At 39.9% G+C, this 22,559-nt stretch overlaps 1 protein-coding gene across 1 annotated transcript; it reads left to right on the top strand.

Annotated features, from left to right (window-relative positions):
• The first annotated feature begins 66 nt into the window (after positions 1 to 66).
• Positions 67 to 5,352, top strand: LOC120567685 (CD209 antigen-like protein D). Its single transcript, XM_039814654.1, has 5 exons — positions 67 to 112; positions 3,240 to 3,308; positions 4,682 to 4,815; positions 5,017 to 5,117; positions 5,211 to 5,352. The coding sequence occupies exons 1-5, from the start codon at positions 67 to 69 to the stop codon at positions 5,350 to 5,352; spliced, it is 492 nt and encodes a 163-aa protein (XP_039670588.1).
• Positions 5,353 to 22,559: the final 17,207 nt, after the last annotated feature.

Genomic DNA, 22,559 nt, shown 5'->3' with positions numbered 1-22,559 from the left:
TGGTATATATCCTAGAATAGTGTTAAACATTACGCTGCTTTTTAAATTTACTCACCCTTTGTAGACATGACGCAAGCGAACGTCTTCCTCTTGCTTTTCTCCACCAAACGAAGTTAGAAAACAAACAAAACGCCATTGGTCTGGTTTGAAGGGCGAAGGAAAAACGAAGGAGAAGCTAGCTAGCTAACAAATGCTAGCTAAAAACGTCAGGGAAAAGAGGCCAGGTAGGTCGAGAACAGCGTTTCTTTAAAAAGCGGACAAACCACTCCCTGTGTGACAAGCTGTCACTCTAACCCTACCTCCACCTCTTCACCCCTTTAATCATAGGCTAACACCACTTTTTTAACACCTTTCACATAAATCTAAATATATTACCTTCACGCCTTCGTAGATGCACCCCGCAACGACGACGTCATCACGCACTCCGGCAGCGAGCACAAAGACTCCCCCACCAAACTGCCTTACAGGAATACATGATTTAAAAACTTCAACAAACTCTGGCAGATCACTCCATACAGGCACGGCTATGCTTTGCACGGATCTCCCTTCCATTCATTGGGACAAACAAACCGGGGACTATTGATTTTATTATTTTACTACGTCACCCCCCCTCCTTGAGTGGTGCACGCAACTTCGACTATACGCCTAATCTGCCCCCGCAACTTGAAAAAAAAAAAAAAAAGTAAAAAAAATAAAAATCAAAATAATATCCTTGATTCCAAAGCGCGGGCACGTCACGTACGTAGGTGGGGGGGTTATTACTACTAACAACCCCTAGCCGTATATTTTTTCCTACGTGTAGTGTATGTGTGGAGGGGTCAGACCTTCCTCCACAGCGCTTTAGAGATAGGTCTGGCAACGCGAGATTAGGATTGATATGATAATCCACTGTTGGTGGTTTGACTTGATCAGGGGTCTCATTTATAAAACGTAGCGTAGGATCTTTACTATAAGTGTACGTATGCCCAAAAGCCTAAAATGGCATACGCCGAAAAAAAGTCAGATTTATAAAACCATGTGTACGCACACCTGTAAGAAATGTTCCCTTTATAAATAACAGATTACCTACAAGTGTGCGTACGTGGATCAGCCTCTTATCTCGCCCTGTGCACGCCCATTTTTAACCATAAACAGTCAATGCAAAGCACCTCGTGAATGCTGATCAGTGTATGAATGACCCTGGCAGTTGTTACACCAAATCATGATGACTGGTGGAGAAAAAGCTAAAAACTTCTCAGACGTTCAGGAATTGCTGCAAATTGAGTTATAATTTCGGCCTGTTCTTGCACAGTGTAGGGAAACCTGATCTATAGACTACATATATTAATAATACGTCCAAAACGGCAGGCATTACGGCACTTCGATATACCAGACGTACAAGATTTAACAGAACTATATATTATATCCAAACAAGCCTTAGTGATAAAGTTGAAGATTATATATAATATTTATAAAAAACAACACTTAGCTGTCAGCCATTTCCCTCTGGAAACAGCCGGTTGCCCCCAGAATGGCGAGGACCTGTATTTGGACCGGGATGGCACGGTTCTGGCGTGTTGTCCTCTCTACTGGACCCAATCCAGTGCATAGATCCAAGAGCTCAGCTTTAGGGAATCTAAATCGGCAAATTAGCCAGTCATCGTCATGGTCCCTGAAGTCTCTTTTTCACCTGATTCTTCCATTGGGGTTAGTCCTCCTGCATGGCCAGCAGTGCCATCATGCAGCATTACGCACTGGGGTCACCGCAGTATTTATGTTTACAACAATTTGTGATTGTTAACACCTTGCCAACACAGCATCAACTAGTGGTTGATGCTGAGATACAATCTGAAGACGAAAAAAAGTGTAATAGGCAAACACTTTTCTTCATGAAGGTTTTATTATGAACAGTTTTAAAGTTCGGACCGATAACGAGGACATTAAGGGTAAAGATTGAGCGAGAGCTTAACGGCTGTATTTTCAGACTTTGACATTTGATGATATATGCATAGTTTTAAAGATAGATATTTAGTTATTTACACTGTGTTCTGCCGTTATCTAATGGTAGGGTATTTTATACTATCCTGTATTCCATGCTGTCGGGCCATCTCCTCCTCGGTGTGACAGCGAGACAGTGCCGATCAAATATTAAGAACAAATTTTTATTTAAGATTTGAGTTTATGGAACAGTTATAGTACAAGCGCAAATAACACTGCTGTATTTAATCTTCATGGTAACGTGGATGATATGGAGTGAAAAAATTATTCCAATTTACTTTCTGCAGTCTGACTTCAGTTCACCACCTCACCATCTGCGTCGCCAATTCCTATTTTGTCTCCAAAATGTGCGTACGCATGGGTCAGATTTGCGTGGAGGACCGCACATTCTCCCGTCAAGGTTGTTTTTTATAAATCACAACCTTTGCGTAGGAAGTGGCGTACGCACGTTTTCTGCCCCGTGTTGTGCGTACGCCACGTTTATAAATGAGACCCCAGATAATTTTAGACTATGAAGTGCAACTGGCTACTACGCAGATTCAATTATAAAATCTTTTTTTATAAGTAAAGATCACTTGATGAATGGTAACAAAGTGCGACATCGTAATCCACACTTGTAGTTTCTTTACTATGCAGTAACATTCAATGACACAGCAGTTTCTGATTCAAAAATACATCTTCTCAGGATCACTAATGATCAATGATGCAGTTGTAAGAGAGCTAATGATACGGTATTAGATAGGGAAATATATCAATATTTTATTGATATCGTTATATGAGACTAGATAGCGTCTTAGATTTTGGTTATCGTAAAATGGTATAAGTGTTTTCTGAACTTACCAGACTGTTCCAGCTGTTCTGTTATCCGCCTTTACCCACTTACTCTTTAAATCCATCTTACTGATGATTATTTATCAAAACTCTCATTGTGTAAATATTTTGTGAAAGTACCAAAATATTGCTGCAATATCGATATCGAGGTATTTGGTCAAAAATATTGTGATACTAGATTTTCTCCATATCCCCCAGCCCTAGTTTTAGATGAAGAGGAAACAACTGATTATTTAAACTATAAAGTGCAATGCAGATTAAATAATAAATTCTTTTTATGAGTGTAGATTCCTTAATGAATAGTAACAAAGTGCTACATCGTAATCCACACTTGTATTTTCTTTACAGCAGTCACATTCAGCAGTTTCTGATACTCTGTTATCTAAAGAGAACTTGTGCTACGCTAACATTCGTAGAGAATTCTGTTTCAGATGTTGAGGCTGGTTTCAAAAACCTGACTGAGGAGAGAGATGACCTGAACAGGAAGCTGAATAACTTAGGTAAGTGTGATGAATAATTCAATAATCAGAGTTTGGATCTAGAAGTGTGCAAGTCCAATAATGGGTAAATGCAAGTGATTATTTTACATGTAAAGTTCCCGGAAAATATTATGATTCTCCCAAAGTTTCTTTCCAGTTCATGAAATAAATGAGAGAGACAGAAATAGGAGTGTTAATAAAGCGTTTTGGATGGTGTCCAACTGGATGCTCTGTGTGCTTTTCAGATGAACTTATGAAAACAAGCTAGGCCAACCTATGAACAGTGGGTTAAAGCACTGACCAGGAGAAGAGCTCCTAAACACTGTTTTTTTTTTGGACTGCCCGCTCCCTACCGCATAAATGTTCAAACCGCCCGACCCTGCAAGATTTCTTTTGGGTCTGAAAAACACTGGCATGACAGCTTGCACACAAATTCTTAATATATATATTAGATATTTCTTTTGTGTATTTCCTGCTATGAACATACTTGTGAGTCTGAAATAAATACATATTATATTATAAAAAATACATTGTTAAATGGGGGAAAATTTTTTTAATTAGGACTTAATCTACCTGGGTGGGTCTGCATATGTATGGGAAACACTCATATACATGTATGAAAAGATTGTTTTTTGATCACTTTTGTGGAACTTTGATGTTTTACTGGGAAGAAGACGGATATACAACATGTAAATAGAGTTCCCGTTTCGAGTGAATGAGAAACAAAATCATCTTCATGCCCTTCCAAATTACGATAACTCAACAGCACATTAAAGAGTGTGCTTCTCAGTATCATTATGCAGTGAATGTCAAGAGATGTAGTCCGTCACAAACAATGTACTGCATTTCAAATATGTTCCTTCCATTTGCATTCTTCCATTAGTAAGTTATAGTATAAGTCCAAAAGCAAGAAGCCTACGAGCTACAGAATGAATGGTGCAATAGATTTCAAGAATTTATATATATTTTCTTTGTGGATGTAAACAGTTTTGCTCACATATAATTCATAAAACTGGCCAAATGCAAAGGTTAAAGAAGCGAGCTCGGGACCGGAAGGTTCAAGAGCAAGTCCCTCAACCCCAACCGCTCCAGTGGAGCTGCTCAGTGGCCAGCAGATCAGACTGTGGTTGTACTGGGCAGCTTCCAGGTATGAATGTGGAACTGTGTGAATGTGACAGGTCGTCGTTGCAAATGAGAATATGTTGTCAATCGACTTACCTGGATAAATAAAGGTTAGATAAAAATGACTACTGTCACATTTACATTTGTTGACTTTACAGTCATTTTTATTTTTCCCCCAAATAATATATTGCGCTTTTGTTTTCCCAATGAAAGTCCAATGAAAAATATTTGTTTATTTTGATGTCATTTGGGTTCTTTCTGTTTTCACTAAGCTCAAAAAGGATGGGAGTATTTCAGCGGTAGTTTGTACTACATTTCTTCTATCAAGAAAAACTGGCAAGAGAGTAGAGATGACTGTCGTCAAAAGGGTGCAGACCTGGTGATTATCAACAGCAAAGAAGAACAGGTACGCGTGTGTGTGTGTGTGTGTGTGTGTGTGTGTGTGTGTGTGTGTGTGTCAGACGTAGTTTAGAATAAAGAATACAAATGTTGAATGAATGTAAAGGTCAATGCAGCGGGTGATATGTTGAAATTAGTTCAATAGGTGTGAATGTTGTAAAGATTCTGTTATATTGTTTAAAGTTTGTGACTCTCTTTTTTAAACAAGGATTTCACAATAAAATTTACGAAGATCATGTGGATTGGCCTGACTGACTCAGAGACAGAGGGGATGTGGAAATGGGTGGATGGGACTCCACTGACCAAAAGGTTCACACATTTTGTTTAATCTGGTCCATTCAAACTAAATCCCTATCTTGTGCTTCTTGGGTTGTTTTCTCTGATAAAAGCTATTATTTTCAGCTACTGGGTTTCCGGGGAGCCTAACGGTGACAAAAAGGAGAACTGTGTGAAAATAAAGAAGTTTGATTCAGAAAACAGCTGGAATGATCTAAGCTGTTCCACTCTACTCAACTGGATCTGTGAAATGAAAGACCGTCCATAACTCTGCAACCAAAGCCACCAGACAGAAAACTAGGGACGATAAATATATTGCTGATACAATTTAAATCTTCACAAAAGCAACATGAATATTCTCATGTGGACACATAATTTCCAAGTGAATATCATTTCCAGCTCTGTATGGGATAATCTGAAGCCTGGTTATCTGCGCTGCAGTAAAGTGACCTGTTAGCATATAGAAACAAACGAGGTTCACTGCTTTGGCTGAAAAAAATTAAGAAATAAACTGCAATATGTTATACATACTTTGATCTATTAGTTGTTGAATGAATGTATAAATGTTTATGGGTGGGAGGGGGAAATGTGTGCATCTGGTCACATCACAGGGGGGGTCTAGTCCTGTCTCATTGGTTTAGTTATGACCTGTGTTCTTTGTCATTATGTTGTGAAGGCAGCCTCTTTAACAAATCTCAAGGTACGGTTAAAAGGATGGTTGTGGAGGAAAGAAGGGGTGTCGTTAATTCAAGAGAATGTCTATACTAGAAAATGGGTAATTTATTTGTTTATTTTCTATTTTCACATTGACTTATGAGCATTTTTTGTTATTACGTGTCTGATGATTTCTTACAGTCCATCAAGATATCAAGATTGTATAAGATACAAGTTATTTTAGTATCTTGTCACATTTCATTATCTTGTCAACAAGTACATCAGCAGATACTTCAATATTCAAAGTGCCTTCATGTGTTTGTTAGGATGTACATTTTGGTCATTGTGAAATGAAATGTTTTAGTATGTTATGTGGAGAATACAATAAATATATTTGACCTAGTTAACATCACACAGACTGAATTTTAATCTTTAAATGTTTAACTTGTATATTGTCTTTCTATCATAATTACACGTTTCCAAAGTCTTATAAGCTGACTTTACCTTCTTTAACTTTGTGTCAACTTGATAAGTCATAGTTTGTAGTCTTACATTTTCCAGGATAAGAAGAAACATTTACTGAAAAACGAGGAAGAAGAGGGAGAGAAAGATTCTATGAAGCCACAAAAAAGTAGCGCCTGAATACATCTCAAAGTTGGAGCCTGAACATTAAAAATAATCTTAAGAAAGGACTCTCCAGTATGGAGGATATATTTATTCATAATTCAAATTGAAAGTCCAAACAGAAAACGAAGCAAGATCAAATTAAAAATATTATTTTACTACGCTAATAGGAAAAATATTGCCATAATTGAATTTAAAAAAGAAAAAGGAAACTGAAAAAGCAAAGTTGAAATCTAAAATGCAGTGGGATGGTAATTGTAAAAAAAACCTAAAATGTCAAGAGTTTATTAGTTTTATAATTTTTATTAATTTCTAACCGTTATCTTAAGGTTTCTTATGTAGAGGGTGAGTTCAGACTTAGTTTTAAGGGGGGTTATAGTTTGTGGGGTCTGAAAATAAAGTAATGGATATAGGGGGGTGGGGTCAAGATGGTCAAGGTTAGGGTTAGGTTTGGGTTAAAACGCAACACCCAGGATGGGTGCTGCGAGGGCACGGGCACAGGGGGACCACTGGTGTGAATAAAAACACTTTAAAAAACTCCTTAAAAAACCAGGTTCGGTTAAAAAAAATGACGGGCTGTTAAAAGGGGGGGTGTTTTGATATTAAAAGGAGGTTAAAACCACTGCAAAGGAAGGACAGCGGGAATTTAAAACTTTGAATAAAAGGTCAACTCCACAACAACTCCGTTGTCTCTCCCGGAAGATTATAAACATTTAAATTAAAAATATTTTAAATAAATATATATAAAAAAAACACAGTCGTGTGATAAATAAAATTATAAAAAGCCTGGTGTCCCCATATAAAATATTATAATCTTAAAACCATGTTATTTATACTGTCTGCGTTACTTGCTCTTGAGGTTAAAAATATCCATACACATACCATTCAGGGTTAATAATAAGTGCTATGTTAAAAGTGCTTTAAGAAGTAAAAAAATAAGTAAATAAAAAAGTGCCACACAATAAATAACAATTTAAAATACATCATATAAATAAAACCAAACTGTTAGTAAAAAATGCATAAAACCAATGGCATGTGTATAGTTATGCTAAAATCTTGAGGAAAGTAATTCAATTCGTAAAAAAATAATAATAAATAAATATAGATTATATATTAGAGACAGACAAAAAATCCAATAAAATTCTTAAAATGTAAGTAAGACAGAATAAAAGTTATAAAAGGACAACCAAGGCATCTTCAAAATATTTATTAAAATAAATAAAGCCAAGGTATTGGGTAGGACCTCCTCTGTAGGAATAGATTAAAACCCCCGAAAGGGAAGAATAGTAAAAATGGAAAAAAAAAACTGCCATAAAGGAATTAAATATATATAAAAAAAATTTAAAATAAAGTAAATTAAATAATAAAAATTGTTTTACAATAAATAGTTATTAACCATAAACAATAAAAAGTCATTTAAAATAGAAAAAGATGGAAAAAGCAGGAAAGGAAAAGAAAGGTCAGGTATAATGCGCTACAGAGGAGGTCCAGATAAAACCTGGGGAGAGAGAGGAGAGAGACCAGAGCAGTGGGAGGAAATATTTCTAAAAATACCCTGTAAAACTTGGGTTGAAAAGAGAAGTGGATCCATTTTAATATTTTTCATTTAGACCCGTAGGGTCTATGGTTTTTAAAAGATGGATCCACTTCCTCTCCGCTGCCCGACGCTGAGCCGTGGTCCAGGCCTTGTTACTCTCCAGGCCCATGCTTTGAACATTTTCAGAACCATGGAGTTTAAAATGTGCATATAAAACAGTTGTGCCATCGCCCTTATTTAAAACATACTGGTGTTGTTTAATTCTTAAGTATAGTGCATTTCTTGTCTCCCCCACATACAGTTTGTGGCAGGCCCTGCACCTAATTGCATAAACCACATTGATGGTTGTGTGCTGCAGGGCCTGCCCCGGATTAAAACCAACTCTGCTGTAAGGGTTAGGGTTAGTTTTAGAGTCGTGAAAATAGAGCGTTGAAAGTAAGTGAGAGACGTTGAGGGGGTGCAGTCAAAGGTGGGTGTGGTCAAGGTCAGGGTTAGGGTTAAGGTGTTAGGGCTGGGTTTAGGAGGGGGGTTAGGTTATGGGTTAGGGTTTAAGGTTAGTGGTTAAAAGTTGGGTTAGGGTTAGGATTTAGGGGTTTTAAGGTTGGGTTTAGGAAGGGGGTATAGGGCTAGACTATTGAGGTTTATGCAGGAGTAGAAGAGTTAGGGAGAAGAGGGTCTGGTCCGACCTCCGCTCCCCCGCCGGTTCGGGCTGTACACTCTCACTCCCACATCCCCTAATAAAAGGGGCGGGGAGGAGAGTCAGCAGGAAAGGGTAGGTAAAGGGTTGGAATTATTTATAAAAAAGGTAACTATTGAGGTTTGTGTAGGAGTATAAGAGTTAGGGAGAAGAGGGTCTGGTACGACCTCTCAGCTCCCCCTGCCGGTTCGGGCTGTACACTCTCACTCCCACACCACCTTATAAAAGGGGCGGGGAGGAGAGTAAGTAGAAAGGTAGGTTAAGGATTGGAAATACTGAGGTTTGGTAGGAGTAGAAGAGTTAGGGAGAAGAGGGTCTGATCCGACCTCTCTACTCCCCCTGCCGGATCGGGCTGTACACTCTCACTCCCACACCACCTATTGTCAGGGGCGGGGAGGAGAGTCGGTAGGAATCGAAACTTTTTGTAATTCTTTTTAAAGAAAGGATGGGAATCTGAAATGGATGTACTCCTGCATCAAATGCCTGGAATAATTTTCCAAATATCATCATTTTCCAGTCCTTGTTTTTATTTTTTCTCTTTTTAAACAATGAGAAACAAGAATGAAGAACAATAATTGAACATATGTAAATATTTACAATAATATGAATAAACATTTAGGTATCTACTTTTGAAGAGAACTTGGTAGAAAGTTCATTGTAAAACAGTATCCCCTTCTTCATTCAGTCCAAAAGGGTAAGTAGTGCCCAGTCTAGTAATCCATTTCTGTTTTGTTCTGTTCCTTTGAGGGAAGGTCCAGGTTGGGTCATGTTCCAATCCTTGGATGACGAAGTTTCCAGGTCCGTGTTCCTGAAAGTGGCTTGTCAGGTAAGTGAATGGTTCCAAGTTGTTGGCAAATCTGTCCACGTATTGGGATCTTCTGTTGTCCATTGATTTGGAGGTATGGCCAACGTACTTTTGAGGACATTTTTTGCAGGTTATCAAGTAAACACAGTTGGTGAGTGTTAAAGTTGGGGGTCTCAGTAAAGTTATCCTTGCTTTGGTTTTCAGATTCTTAACTGATTTATCCCCAGTGGTTGTGGTTTTGTTTCCTGGGCGATGTAGCTTGGCCCTAACCAGCACGTTTTGTAGGTTTGGGTTCTTTTTGTAAGCAGAAATAATCTTACAATTTTGAGCCAGAGTAGCCTGGGAAAGTGTTTCGAGAAATTTTGCTTAAGGAGTTGGTTCGCTGTAACCATATAGTTGGAGAAGAGGGATATCAAAGGGATAAGATTCTCCTTTTTGTTTATTTGTTCTTGGTTGTTTTTTTGTTTTTGTAGCACCTTCAAAGTAACTTGTTTTTGAATACCCCTGAGGAAGGACCTTTGGTATCCTCTCTGTCTCAGTTTTTTGTTAAGGGTATGGATTGCCTCATGCTCATCTTGGGGGTTACTGCAGATTCTATTAAACCTGATCAGTTGAAATTTGTAAATCCCCTTGAAAACATGTTTTGGGTGGAAGCTGTGTTTGTGCAGTAGAGGATGTGCATCTGTGGGCTTGAAATATACTTTGGTGTCAAGTTTCGCTGTGTTCAAAAAGTTGGATCCCTTGTATTACTGTTACATCCAAGAAATGGACTTCAAGGTCGTGTAGAGTAGGGTCAAGTTGGATTGAAGTATGATGTTCGTTGAGGGTTTGAACAAACTCAGTGAAGTCCTCATCTGCGTGCGTCCAAATCCCAAAGATGTCGTCCAGATACCGATAATATATTAGTGGTTTCTTATCACATTTGGGGAAGACAGTATCTTCCCAGTCTGCCATATAAATGTTGGCATATGCCAACATATGTCCACACTCTCATGTGGACACTCTCAAGATGGCGCCAGCAGTGTGCACGGCGCAGCGTCTCCCTGTTTTGTTTGGTTTATTGTTTGCTCTTATTAGTTTAAGTTACCGAAATGTCTCAGCTCTGTTTGTGTATGATCGCCAAACACTTTTTGCTATTCGCGATCAACATGCTGTCTGTATAAAGAGTGTTATTTATGGGAATCAGTCCTCGGATGCACCCCCTCCTACACTTGCGTACCTGCAACTTACATCCAGTGCCGCTCCGCGGAGGAAAGTAAATGGTGATTTTAATATTCATGTTTGTTGTGTTTCTAAGCCTTTGGTCAAGGATTTTTTAAACATTTTGGACTCTTTTTAACCTTACTCAGTCTGTGAACAGCCCGACTCATAACAAGGGTCATTTTCTGGACCTGGTCTTGTCACACGGTTTAAATTTGTCCATAAAGGACATTTCAGATGCAGGTATCTCTGACCATATGCCAGTTCTGTTTACTGTTTCTTTGCCGTGCTCTCAAAGCAAGTCGTGCTTCCCCATGCGTCAGCAGCGTTTGATTAATCCTTCTACGTCCTCACTATTTGCTGCAGCGTTTGACACCTCTCCAGTAATGTCCCTAGACACTTCTTCATTTGAGGACATTGAGGAGATGGTTATTTTATTTGACTCCACGTGTACGGAAATCCTTGACTACTCGTGCTCTCAGAAGGGAATGTAGACGTGCTGAGAGGAAATAGAGGAAAGACAAGCTTCATATTTCTCTGGGGATTTTAAGAAACTGTTTGTCTAACTACCAGGTCGCTGTTAAAGCGGCAAAGACTCAGTATATGTCAAACCTCGTGCAAAATAACTGTCATAAACCTCATGTCCTTTTTAATGTATTAAATAGGATAATCAATCCTCCTGAACATACTGGCATTATTCCTAGTGCCATTCTGTGTGACAGATTCTGTAAACTTTTCACTGATAAGGTGTCCAATATTCGGGCATTAACATGTTGTACTGAACCAGATCCCAGCATCATACCGTTATGTTCAGTCATCTTTGAAAATTTTATGCCAATATCTTTTTCTGATTTGTTAAAGACGGTCCAATGTTTAAGACCTTCGGTCTGTTCATTGGACAGCCTTCCTGCAAAGCTTTTTAAAGATGTTTTTGACACTATTGGACTTTATATTTTAAATATGATAAATATTCAACTTTTTCAACTGGATCTGTACCAGCAGCTTTTAAAAAGGCCATTGTACAACCCCTCCTAAAAAAACACAATTTGGACTCTTCTGTTTTGTCCAATTACAGGCCAGTTTCCAAGCTGCCTTTTTTATCTAAAATTCTAGAAAAAGTGGTTTATACGCAACTTTTACTGCATCTCAAATCAAACAATATCTTTGAAAAATTCCAGTCTGGTTTTAAATCTTGTCACAGTACAGAAACAGCTGTTTTAAAAGTATTTAATGATCTCCTTTTAATTTCTGATAATGGTAGCTCTGCTGTGTTAGTGCTTTTAGGGTGTTTTCACACATACCTCATTAGGTCCGGACTTTTGGACTTTTCAGTTTAGTCCGAACCAAAATTGCATGGGTGAAAGGTGCCTCGGACCACGGTCCGGATCAAAAGACCAAATTTTGGTCCGCTCAAAAGAGGTGGTCTCGGTCCGGACCAAACTGAACCACGGTCCGGTCCGTTTGCAGTATGAACACACTTTATGGATGGTTCGGACTTTCGGAACTATTACAGGAAGTTAAGCAACTACGTACCATTGAAGAAGAAGAAAAAAAACGGAAACAAAACAAAATCCCGCTACAACAAGAAAAAATGAGTCGTGGAAGTACATGGGCAGAGGAGGAGATTCGATATTTAATTTCAATTTGGTCAGACGAAAACATAAAAAGTCAATTAGAAAACACTCACAAAAATGCCAACATGTACAAATTGTTTTCTGAGCGGATGAAAGAGAGAGGGTATGAGCGAACGGCAGAGCAATGTCATCTAAAGGTGAAGAAACTGCGGCAACAGAACATAAAGGTACGCGATGCCATCAGAAAAAGCGGTGCGTCAACGAATGCAAAGGACACTTTTGCTTTCTACGACGAGATGGATACTATTCTTGGCACTCGTCCAACAAGCTCACCAATTAAGGTACTGGAGTCTTCCACATCCTCAAATGAAACTGCGTCCAGTGGGACTGAAAACACTTCAGAAAGTGGTGAGTAAGCTAGTAGATGTGACTGTCAACATATTTTTTAGTCATCATTATTTCAACAAAATTGACTAGCCTAAACACTATAGCCTACACTAAACAATATGAATTTAGGTAGGCTACATATGAAATGTTCAAAACAACGAATGAGCTATCTATTAATCATAATGATATCTCGTATTATATTGTAGATTAGTGGCAATAGTAAGCTATTGGCTATCAATCTTATGCATACATTTATAATTCTGTTCTAAATTCTAAATATGTTCTAATTCATTTTGCAGGAGAAAACCCTGTTATCACCAATATAGAGGGAAATGAGCCAGGCAAAAAAACTCCTTGCAGTAGGAGAAAGAGGAGGGGCAAAGATACTGGAATGGAGATGTACAAGAGGTTTCAAGAAAACTTCAACCAAGCAGAAGACCGTAGGCAGGAGAAAGAGGATGCCACTCTGGAAAGGTGGATGCTAAAAATGCAGGAGTAAGAGGAGAGGCGCTTCAGGATGCTAATGGAGCAGCAGGCAGCCACAAACACGATGTTTATGAATGTAATGCAGACATTCATGCAAGGAAAAAACCAAAGCCAAGCTCCACACAATGCAACATCCTGGAGTCCTATGCATCCACATCATCAACCTCATTCACCTCTTCCAGCTCCCAGTGACTGGGCTGCACGGCGGTCTCCACACCCAGCTACCCAGGCCCAACCTACAAACCCCTTTGCTCAGGCCCCATACACCCTGTATCAAAATGATAGTGGTGAACCAAGCAATGAAAACCAGCAATTTTTTCAGTTGTAATTTTTATTATTACCCAGCACTTTAATTGTTTTATGTTGTATTTGATGCTAAGTTATATTTTAAGTCTGTTAGTGAGGTGCTGAAAAATAATAACAGTTATGAAGAAAGTATATGAGCCATATTCTCATTGTTAATTTCTGTCAGACTTGCATTTTTCATGTTTGGTGCTAAAGTTCAGAAAAAAAGTGCAATGTTATTGTCAGGCTTGTGTTTTTTCAGAGTATGACATGTTTGGTGCTAATGTTTTGAAAGAAAAGTGTATTCTTTAAATACATGTCATTGTTTTTTTCATACAAAATGACAAAATATTTGACCAGTGTCAATAAATGTAATTGTTTTTCTATAACAAATTTGTTTGAACAAGTTTGAACGGTGTGTCATCTCCTTTTACTCAACCACATTTACATGTAATTACTGAACTTTTAATCCAAGCAATCGCTCTGTTTTACCTACAGAGTTAAAAAATGAGCACACAATGCATCCCTAATATTTGCCCCACCACCAATGACTGGGTCTTCAGGGTCTGGTCTCGGTCTTGCATCATTATTGTCTTCATTGCCAAGGTACTCTTCATTGTGGCTTTCACAGAAATTGTGAAGGATACAGCAGGCAAAGATAATGTCACTGATTAAAGTGACATGAACATCGCATCTTTTTAATAGACACCTCCATCTTCCTTTCAGGCGTCCAAAAGCTCTCTCCACGGTCATTCTGGTTTGACTTAAGCGGTAGTTGAAAGCGGTTTGTTCTGGTGTTATCCCTCTGCCTTCCGGATATGCCTTCATTAGCCATGGTAGCAATGGATACGCTGCATCTCCTAGTATCATAAGGGGTACATCCACATCCTGAATGGTTTCTCGCCACCTTGGCATGAGTGTTCCATTCTGCCCTCGTTCGTAAGGGAGGAGTTTGCGAATACACGGGCATCATGAACCCTCCCAGGCCAGCCGATGTTGACATCCCAAAACTTCATGCTGTTGTCCACAACACCTTGCAGGATTACGGAGTAGAAGCCTTTGCGGTTGTAGTAGTCAGCTGGGTTGTGAGGTGGTGCCCGAATGCAAACATGAGTGCCATCCACAGCGCCAGCACACTATGGGAACCCCCATCTGTTGTTGAATCCTTTGACTATTTCTTCAAATTCTGCAGCTGAAGGTGTGTGTAGGTATTCTGGCTTTAGGGTGTCGTTGATGGCAGCAACAACTTGTTGGGTGAACATACAAGCACTCGACAATCCCACACCAAAGAGGTGAGAAAGAGATCGGAGCTCGAGATTGGTGGCCAGCCTCCACAAGCATATAGCCACGCGCAGCTCCACAGGCACTGCCTGGCGGTATGTTGTATCCTGTCGAGTCAGCTTTAGACGAAGACTGTCACAGAGAATATGGAAGGTGGTTCTTCTCATTCTAAAATTGAGCAACCAATCTCTTTCTGTCCAGTTGTCACATACATGCTGCCACCAAGCATGACATCGTGGTTGGGCCCAGATATTCCTGTAAAAGTAAATAAACACAAACACCATTATATTCAGACATTATTAGGTCCTATGTAATAATTAAAAAATAGCATCTAAATAAAATTCATATGCAATAAGGCTCTGTTAATACAACAAGCAGGTAAATGCCTATTGTATTCACTGTTTGTTTCTAATAGCCTAATATGACATGGTGTAGACTTACAACCTGTTTATAGGGCGGTTATGTTCATTACATTTTAACTGGTAAGTAGTTGATGATTGTCATACAATAAGGGAAAGGGTGGATAAAAGACATAGCATGTCCCTATGGCTTTCCATTGCTTTAAGGCCTATATTCGTTATTTTTCAACTCTTTACTGTTTTGGATTACCCATGTAAAGTCATATTATCACTATCAGTCATTATCATCTTTTCCTGCCCTCTTTCCGTGTCAGTCATTGTAATAATAACACATATACTGTCTATGGGTATCACTTACCTCACTGGTCTCTCCAGAAATGAAGTTGCCAAGTCTCGCAGGATTGCTTGCAGTCTTCGCCTCCTTTCCTGTCGGCGTCGATATACTTTTTGCACTACGAGAATGTACATTTCTCGCAAGTACTGTGCTTGTAGTTGGTGCTGCACTTGCAGTTGTTTCTGGCGTTGTTGCTGCTGGTAGTAATACCATAATAACGCGATCGGAATTTGCTCATTCATTTTCATTCACCCGGAAAAGACTACCCGCCAAAAATGACAACACGTCAACGTCAGACGTCGCACGTTACACACCAATCAAAGGGAGACACAACACGCTGCGTGTGGTGACGCACACGCGTAGATATGTCATGGAAAGTACTTTAGTCCGCTAGCAAAATCATATGTGGAAACAAAACTTACCGGATCAAATGTATACAATGTAACAAAAACATGAACCTTGGTCCGGACCTTGGTTCGGACTTTCATGTGTGAAAACGCCCTTAGATCTGCATGCTGCGTTTGATACAGTTGACCACAAGATTTTACTGTTAAGACTCGAGTGCTGTGCAGGCATCAAAGGCACAGCTCTGAAGTGGTTCCGGTCATATCTGACAGACAGATCTTTTTCTGTAAACCTTGGGCCTTTTTACTCTAGTAAAGCACCGATTAACAGCGGGGTGCCCCAAGGCTCAATCTTAGGCCCAGTCTTGTTTTCACTGTATATGCTGCCCATGGGATCAATTTTCCAAAAATATAATATTTGCAGATGACGTCCAGATCTATCTACCTTTAAATACCAAAACAAATTCTATTGAAGCACTGAGTAATTGTCTATGTGAAATAAAAGATTGGATGTCACTAAATTTCTTACACTTAAATGACAGAAAAACTGAAATTATAACTTTTGGGGAACCCGATATCTCAGATTTAAATAATGCTCTTGGCCCATTACTCTATAACTACAGCCCGGGTGTAAAAAGTTTTGGAGTTATTATTGATAGTTCGTTTAAACTGGATAAACAAATTAGCTCAGTAGTAAAAACAAGCTTCTTTCAGTTTAGACTTCTTGGGAAGGTGAAGTTGTACCTACCCCAAAGTCAACTGGAAAAAGTTGTACATGCCCTGATTACAAATCGCCTGGACTACTGCAATTCTTTATACTATGGCCTCGACCAGTCTTCTGTTCGCCGATTGCAATTAGTTCAAAATGCAGCTGCACGCCTGACAGGGAAAAAGCGCTATGACCACATTACCCCAGTACTATCGTCTCTCCACTGGTTGCCTGTCGCTCTCAGAATCCATTTTAAGATTTTATTATTTGTTTTTAAATCTTTAAATGGATTGGCACCTTCTTATTTAGCTGATATGTTGATTTTACATACCCCAGTCAGAGCACTTAGGTCAAATGACCAGCTTCTTTTGGACTGTCCTAGATCCAGACTGAAAACCAGAGGAGACAGAGCTTTTTCAGTTGCAGGTCCTAAGCTCTGGAATGCTCTTCCCCTCAATATTAAAGCAGCTAGCTCTATTGAGTCATTTAAATCACTTTTAAAAACTCATCTTTTTGAAATGGCTTTTAACACAAGCTGAGCTGTGACATTGTTAATATTGTCTGTAATTATGTTTACATTCATTTTAATTATTATTATTGTTTTTGGGATATTATGTTTTCAGTTGGTTTTACTTTTTTCTTTTTGGCTAATTAGTATGTTTTTATGCTGTTACCGGTATTAGTATCTGTACAGCACTTTGGGGCAGTAGGGACTGCTTGTAAATGTGCTCTATAAATAAACTTGACCTTGACCATATGCCGGGGCAAATTTCTTACTCATTGCTGTGCCTTTGATTTGTAAATATACTTTGTCATCGAAAATAAAGTCGTTTTTAGTCAGGTTGATTTCTAAGAGTTGAAGTAGTTCTTTCTCTGGTCTATTTGGGTCAGGGTATTTTTGGAACCATTTTTTTATTGCGGATAGACCCAGTAGAATCTTGATGTTGGTATACAGGCTTCCTACATCTATAGTGAAGAGCTTGCATTTTTCTGTTATTGTTGTTTGGCCGAGTTTATCAATAAAATCTGCAGTATCCTTTAAGTAACTCGGGTGTCTGTTGGAAAGGGGTGTGAGAAAGAAATCAAGGTATTCCGCGGCCCCATAGCTTTCGCTGCTACAATCCGAGACTATTGGTCTACCTGGTGGTATGTTGTTTTTCCATTTTTCTGGTGGTTTGTGGATTTTTGGAAGCATGTAAAATAGTCTGGGTCTATGGGGTGCTTGCCCCCTCAGATATCTGCTCTGTTCCTTGGTTAGATGTCGTTTTGCCACTAGTGTCTCAAGGATCTATGCTATCTCTGTGGCAGTATTGTCTTTCATAGACTGAGTTAGCGGGATGTAGTAATTGGTATCCGTCAATTGACGTAGTGCCTCTTTAATGTAATCTGTTCTATCCATTACAACTAGTGCGCTACCTTTTTCAGGTGGTTTTAATACCAAACTGTGGTTTTTTGTAAGTTCCAGTAATGCCTTTTGTTCAGCGTCAGTTAAGTTAGGTTCGTTTTGGATGGGCTTTAGGGTTTTTAAGGTCTGGAGGTCTCTATCTATTAATTCCAGGATTGGCGTAGGTAGTTTAGCTGTCTCTGGTTCCCATGTAGAGGCTGTTTGAAAAGGTTTTCTGATTGGTGCCACGCCCGGGCCAAATTAGGAGAGGATTTTAAGTCTCCTGTGGTATTGAGAGAGATCTACCCCCATTGCATTTCTCATAGTGTCAGATTGGTTGGTTGATGGGATAAATGAGAGGCCTTTTTTAAGTAGGCTGGTATGCGCCTCAGTGAGTTGGAAAGTGGAGATTGGTTAATGATCTCTTTTTCGTGCGGGGTTTCTAGACTAAAAAAGTCTTCCAGTGCCTTAAGATCTCTATCCCTGTTTGGGGGGACCAATGGATGCCATCGGGTAGAGTGGAGAACATTTCTGTTTGTATTTTAGGAATGTGATGGCCAGTTTCTGCGATTAGTGAGTTCAACGTTTCTATGTTTTCTTTCGTGCCCTCAGGAAGGTCCTGTGAATAGTTAAGTATGGGGACCTTGATTGTGGCATTTGGAAACGTGGTTTCCGCCGCGGTGAACATAGCCTGTAGGTCTTTTTTGAAGTGGGCTCTGTTAGATATTTTTCTGTTATTAATTCCAAAAGATAGGATAACCTTTTGTACCCTGTCATCTGTGGATGTGTTATTTTTGAGTAAGTGGGAGGCGTGGCTGAGATTGGCCCCCGGGAAGCAGTCAACTTGTAGTAGAGTGTGATTGATAAATGGTATTCTGGACATGTTGGAGTCGCCAAGTAGTAGGAATGATCTTCGGGGTTCCAAGGTCCAGTTGCGGTATTTATTACCATGGTGGGGGTGTGATTGGAAGAGGGTATCTGGAAGGTGTTTGGGTGGAGAGACCAGAGTATTTGTGGGGACTTATGATTGTGGGGACTTTTCACCTGTCTCTTGGGTCGATTTTGGTCCAGTTTGGGTATCAATTCCAGTGTCGTCTTTTTTCTGTTTCTTTTGGGGTGGGGAGGTCATCAAATGAACAGGGTTATCTGAGGTGGGTATCTGGACTGATTTTGGGGGGTCTGGTTAAGACTGGGTCGGGATATTGGGGATTAGTTCTGGTTCGGTTTGGCTGGATGTCGAGGTAGTGGGTTGAGCCGGGTGTAAAAGGTCGAGAATGCGAGCCGAGGCTTCGTCGATGGTGATCTCGGATATGTGTTTGGTATCTTTTTGAGCCCATTTAATGGCAACTTTAAGGGAGTTTTCCCAATCTTCTTTGGGGGCTTTTGAAAGTTTGGTTACTATATCTTCTATTGTTGTTTGGTAGTGTTCGTATAATATCTGCATCGATGTGTGGGACCAATTCAGGGCATTCCCAGTTTTGAGAAGGTTAGTGTTGGTGAAGGCAGGTGTGATTGTATGGACCAGTTGTTCCTGTGTTCTCTTAATATTTCTTGGGGTTCTTCCGGAGGGGTCCATATTTCGTAGATGATGGTAGGCTTTTATCAGTTTCGACATTTCTTTGGTTTTTTCTCGGAAGTTGGTAGGGATTTTGGTTTCCGCCATGGTTGATCTGCGGTAGAAAAGAAAGTAATTAGAATAGTGGTTTGGCTGGATCATTGTCATACTGAACTCATGGTGAGCTATCTTGTCCGATAGGCTCTGGCTAGGTTAGGGTGGTTAAAATCTCTCTCAATGCAACCCGCCACCCGGAATTGGACCGAGCAGTTTGGAATAGGGAAGCAAAGGTATTGCACTGGCCGTCGCTTGTCAGTATGCGCTCAGACCCGTCCGACAATGTCCTCGTTTTTGGGTGCGTGTGGGTATGAAAGGAAAGCAGGATAGTATGCAGGGCGGATCGGCCGAGCACAGTGTATGTAACATCCGTGATCCTATGTGGTAGGGAGGATCAGAGGAATGCTACAGAAAGAGGAGAAGGCGTCTGCAGTGTAACCACAACCAGTAGGGAGGTGGAAACGCAAACGGTAGTTGCATCTTCTGGGGCCTCTGCAATCCCATAATTGTAGTACAACCAGGGGGGAAGACATACAGCCATCAGAAGCCCATAGCCGACCGTAATCCCGTAATTGGCCGGCGCTCACACAGAGTGGGAGATGCCAGAACAACCAGGGAAGACGGGAAGGCTAAGGGTGCACGCCCAGAGAAAGACCTGATTGTGTTGAGAGAAGGGGTAGTTGAAATCGGTCTATTTTAGAACCTAAATTTTAGGACACATCGTCAGTAGTGCACCTCTGCATCATCAAGTGTTTCGGCCATTCCAAACTAGACACTCTCCGCTGGGTGTGGCCCACCGGGATTGGTCAGATCCCGGCGTGTGTCCCATGTTCAATTGGGTGAGTTTTTTTAAAAGGGGTGAAAAAAAATTAATAGAAGTTGGAAAATTTAGAGAAAAATCTAGGATCAATAATCTCAAAGTTATTTTAGGGCTATTTTGAAGGCTATGTCTAGTTCTGAGCGAAAAAAAGGAATCAAGGATAAGGCTAAATAAAAGTAACTGCGCTGAAAGGATTAAAAATGAAAGAAATGTAAAAGGAGGAGGGGGGGGGGGGGCTAGGTCTCTGTGTATCCTCGGATGGCCACCTAAGCTGGACCAGGGATGTAGAATTTAGGTGGTAAAAGTTTAGAGGTAAGTGAAGGAGGTATTGGTAGACGTCCACAGCGCACCATCATCCCGTAGCTAAAGGGCATGCGCCCGTGAGCACCCACGGAGGAAAACATAAATCGGCACCTGTGGAGGAAGACATTGTGCTTCTATATTTACCTGACAGAGAACATTGCAGAATCAAAATGTAATCACAAAATATCACTTAAAATATCAATTAAAATGTGGAGTAAACAGATAATAGCGTCATAGACTCATGGCAGTGCGTTACCCACCCTGCCCGTTATGAGAGCTAAACAGCACATATACAGTACAGGCCAAAAGTTTGGACACACCTTCTCATTCAATGTGTTTCTTTATTTTCATGACTATTTACATTGTAGATTCTCACTGAAGGCATCAAAACTATGAATGAACACATATGGAATTATGTACTTAACAAAAAAGTGTGAAATAACTGAAAACATGTCTTATATTTTAGATTCCTCAAAGTAGCCACCCTTTGCTTTTTTGATAGCGCTGCAAACCCTTGGTGTTCTCTCAATGAGCTTCATGAGGTAGTCACCTGAAATGGTTTTCACTTCACAGGTGTGCTTTGTCAGGGTTAATTAGTGGAATTTTCCCCCTTATTAATAAAAAAGCAAAGGGTGGCTACTTTGAAGAATCTAAAATATAAGACATGTTTTCAGTTATTTCACACTTTTTTGTTAAGTACATAATTCCATATGTGTTCATTCATAGTTTTGATGCCTTCAGTGAGAATCTACAATGTAAATAGTCATGAAAATAAAAAGGAAACACATTGAATGAGAAGGTGTGTCCAAACTTTTGGCCTGTACTGTATCTGCGATCATCAACCACACGCTCTGTCTGCACTTGTTGTAGCTGGTTGTGCTTTGCATGTGTGGGATTCGGAAACATCCTTAAATTCGTGAATTGTCGTTTGTTTATTCAAAGTCAAAGACAGTCCAAAGTAGTGCTACTTTGCACACATTTTAGCTGCCAAAGCTCTGCTGCTCTCTGTCTCTGGTCCTGCTTACTGCTCACTCAGTGAGCAGAGGGGGGGTGGCCAGCGGCTAGAGCGGCAAAAGCCAATGTGTGCTTCGTTTACCTATATATTTAACGATATCTTTTGCATTTATAATCCAAACAACGTCACACTTGGCACTGCACTTACTCATGCCCATAGCAAGACACCTGTCAAGTTTGAAATCCATCGGACTAACGGTTCGAGAGATATGCGCTTAACACCCAGCGGGACAGACGGACGGACAGACAGACGTTCCTGCTATTATAGATAGATAGATAATGAAATATTTACTAAAATGTGAGGGGTGTACTCACTTTTGTGAGATACTGTGTGTATATATATATATATTATACATAATCCGTCGCCATACACTGGTGAAAGCCTCAAAGCGTACAAGAGTACCGAGGCATATCGGTTGGGCTGCACAATTAATCTAATTTTAATAACGATCACGATTTTAGCTTCCCACGATCAAATTCACGTGATCGAGCGATATTTAAAATGATTCAATCCGTTCATAGAATGCTCTGTATCAAAGTTTTTTTTTTTCAAAGCTCCGTAAACCATTGTCTGATCACGTGCCTCCATGAGCCAATCAGAGTTGTTCCCTGCACCGTGCAGCTTAGTTTCTAGATGTAGACAGTCACAGAGGACAGAGTAACGTGAGGAAAATTCCACAACAGATAGCAGTCGGTCATAAGTCGGTCCCGAAGTTTACCAGTTTACCAGTAAACGCAACATTTTTGTCCCGTCGGTGTTGTTTTTCAGACAACAGCAGTGACCAGTGCTAGTTTGTGTCTGTTAGCGCATAGCTTCAGCGGCAGACTGTTGTACGTCCTGCTGTTGGAATCCTCTACAGTGAAATACAGTCACACTATACCGTTTAGCTGTCAGCATTTTAGCCGTGTTTAATCCAGTTACTACTGTAGCTAACGTTACTTGCTGTATAAAGTGTTATTAGTGTTTACTGTAGCTAGCTAATGGTAGGCTAACGTTACCTGCTGTGTAACGTGTTATTAGTGTTTACTGTAGCTAGCTGATGGTAGGCTAACGTTACCTGCTGTG

This window comes from Perca fluviatilis, chromosome 11 (genome assembly GCF_010015445.1).
Source record: "Perca fluviatilis chromosome 11, GENO_Pfluv_1.0, whole genome shotgun sequence".
Lineage (NCBI taxonomy): Eukaryota > Metazoa > Chordata > Actinopteri > Perciformes > Percidae > Perca > Perca fluviatilis.
This window is presented reverse-complemented; position numbering and strand designations above follow the sequence as displayed.

What these genes read in the sequence shown, in the direction of transcription:
- LOC120567685 (XM_039814654.1), top strand. Translation starts at nt 67, where the DNA reads ATGACGCAAGCGAACGTCTTCCTCTTGCTTTTCTCCACCAAACGAA. An exon ending in GCTTTTCTCCACCAAACGAA is followed by an intron (nt 113 to 3,239) that starts GTTAGAAAACAA and finishes ATTCTGTTTCAG; the next exon opens with ATGTTGAGGCTGGTTTCAAA. An exon ending in TCAACAGCAAAGAAGAACAG is followed by an intron (nt 4,816 to 5,016) that starts GTACGCGTGTGT and finishes TTTTTAAACAAG; the next exon opens with GATTTCACAATAAAATTTAC.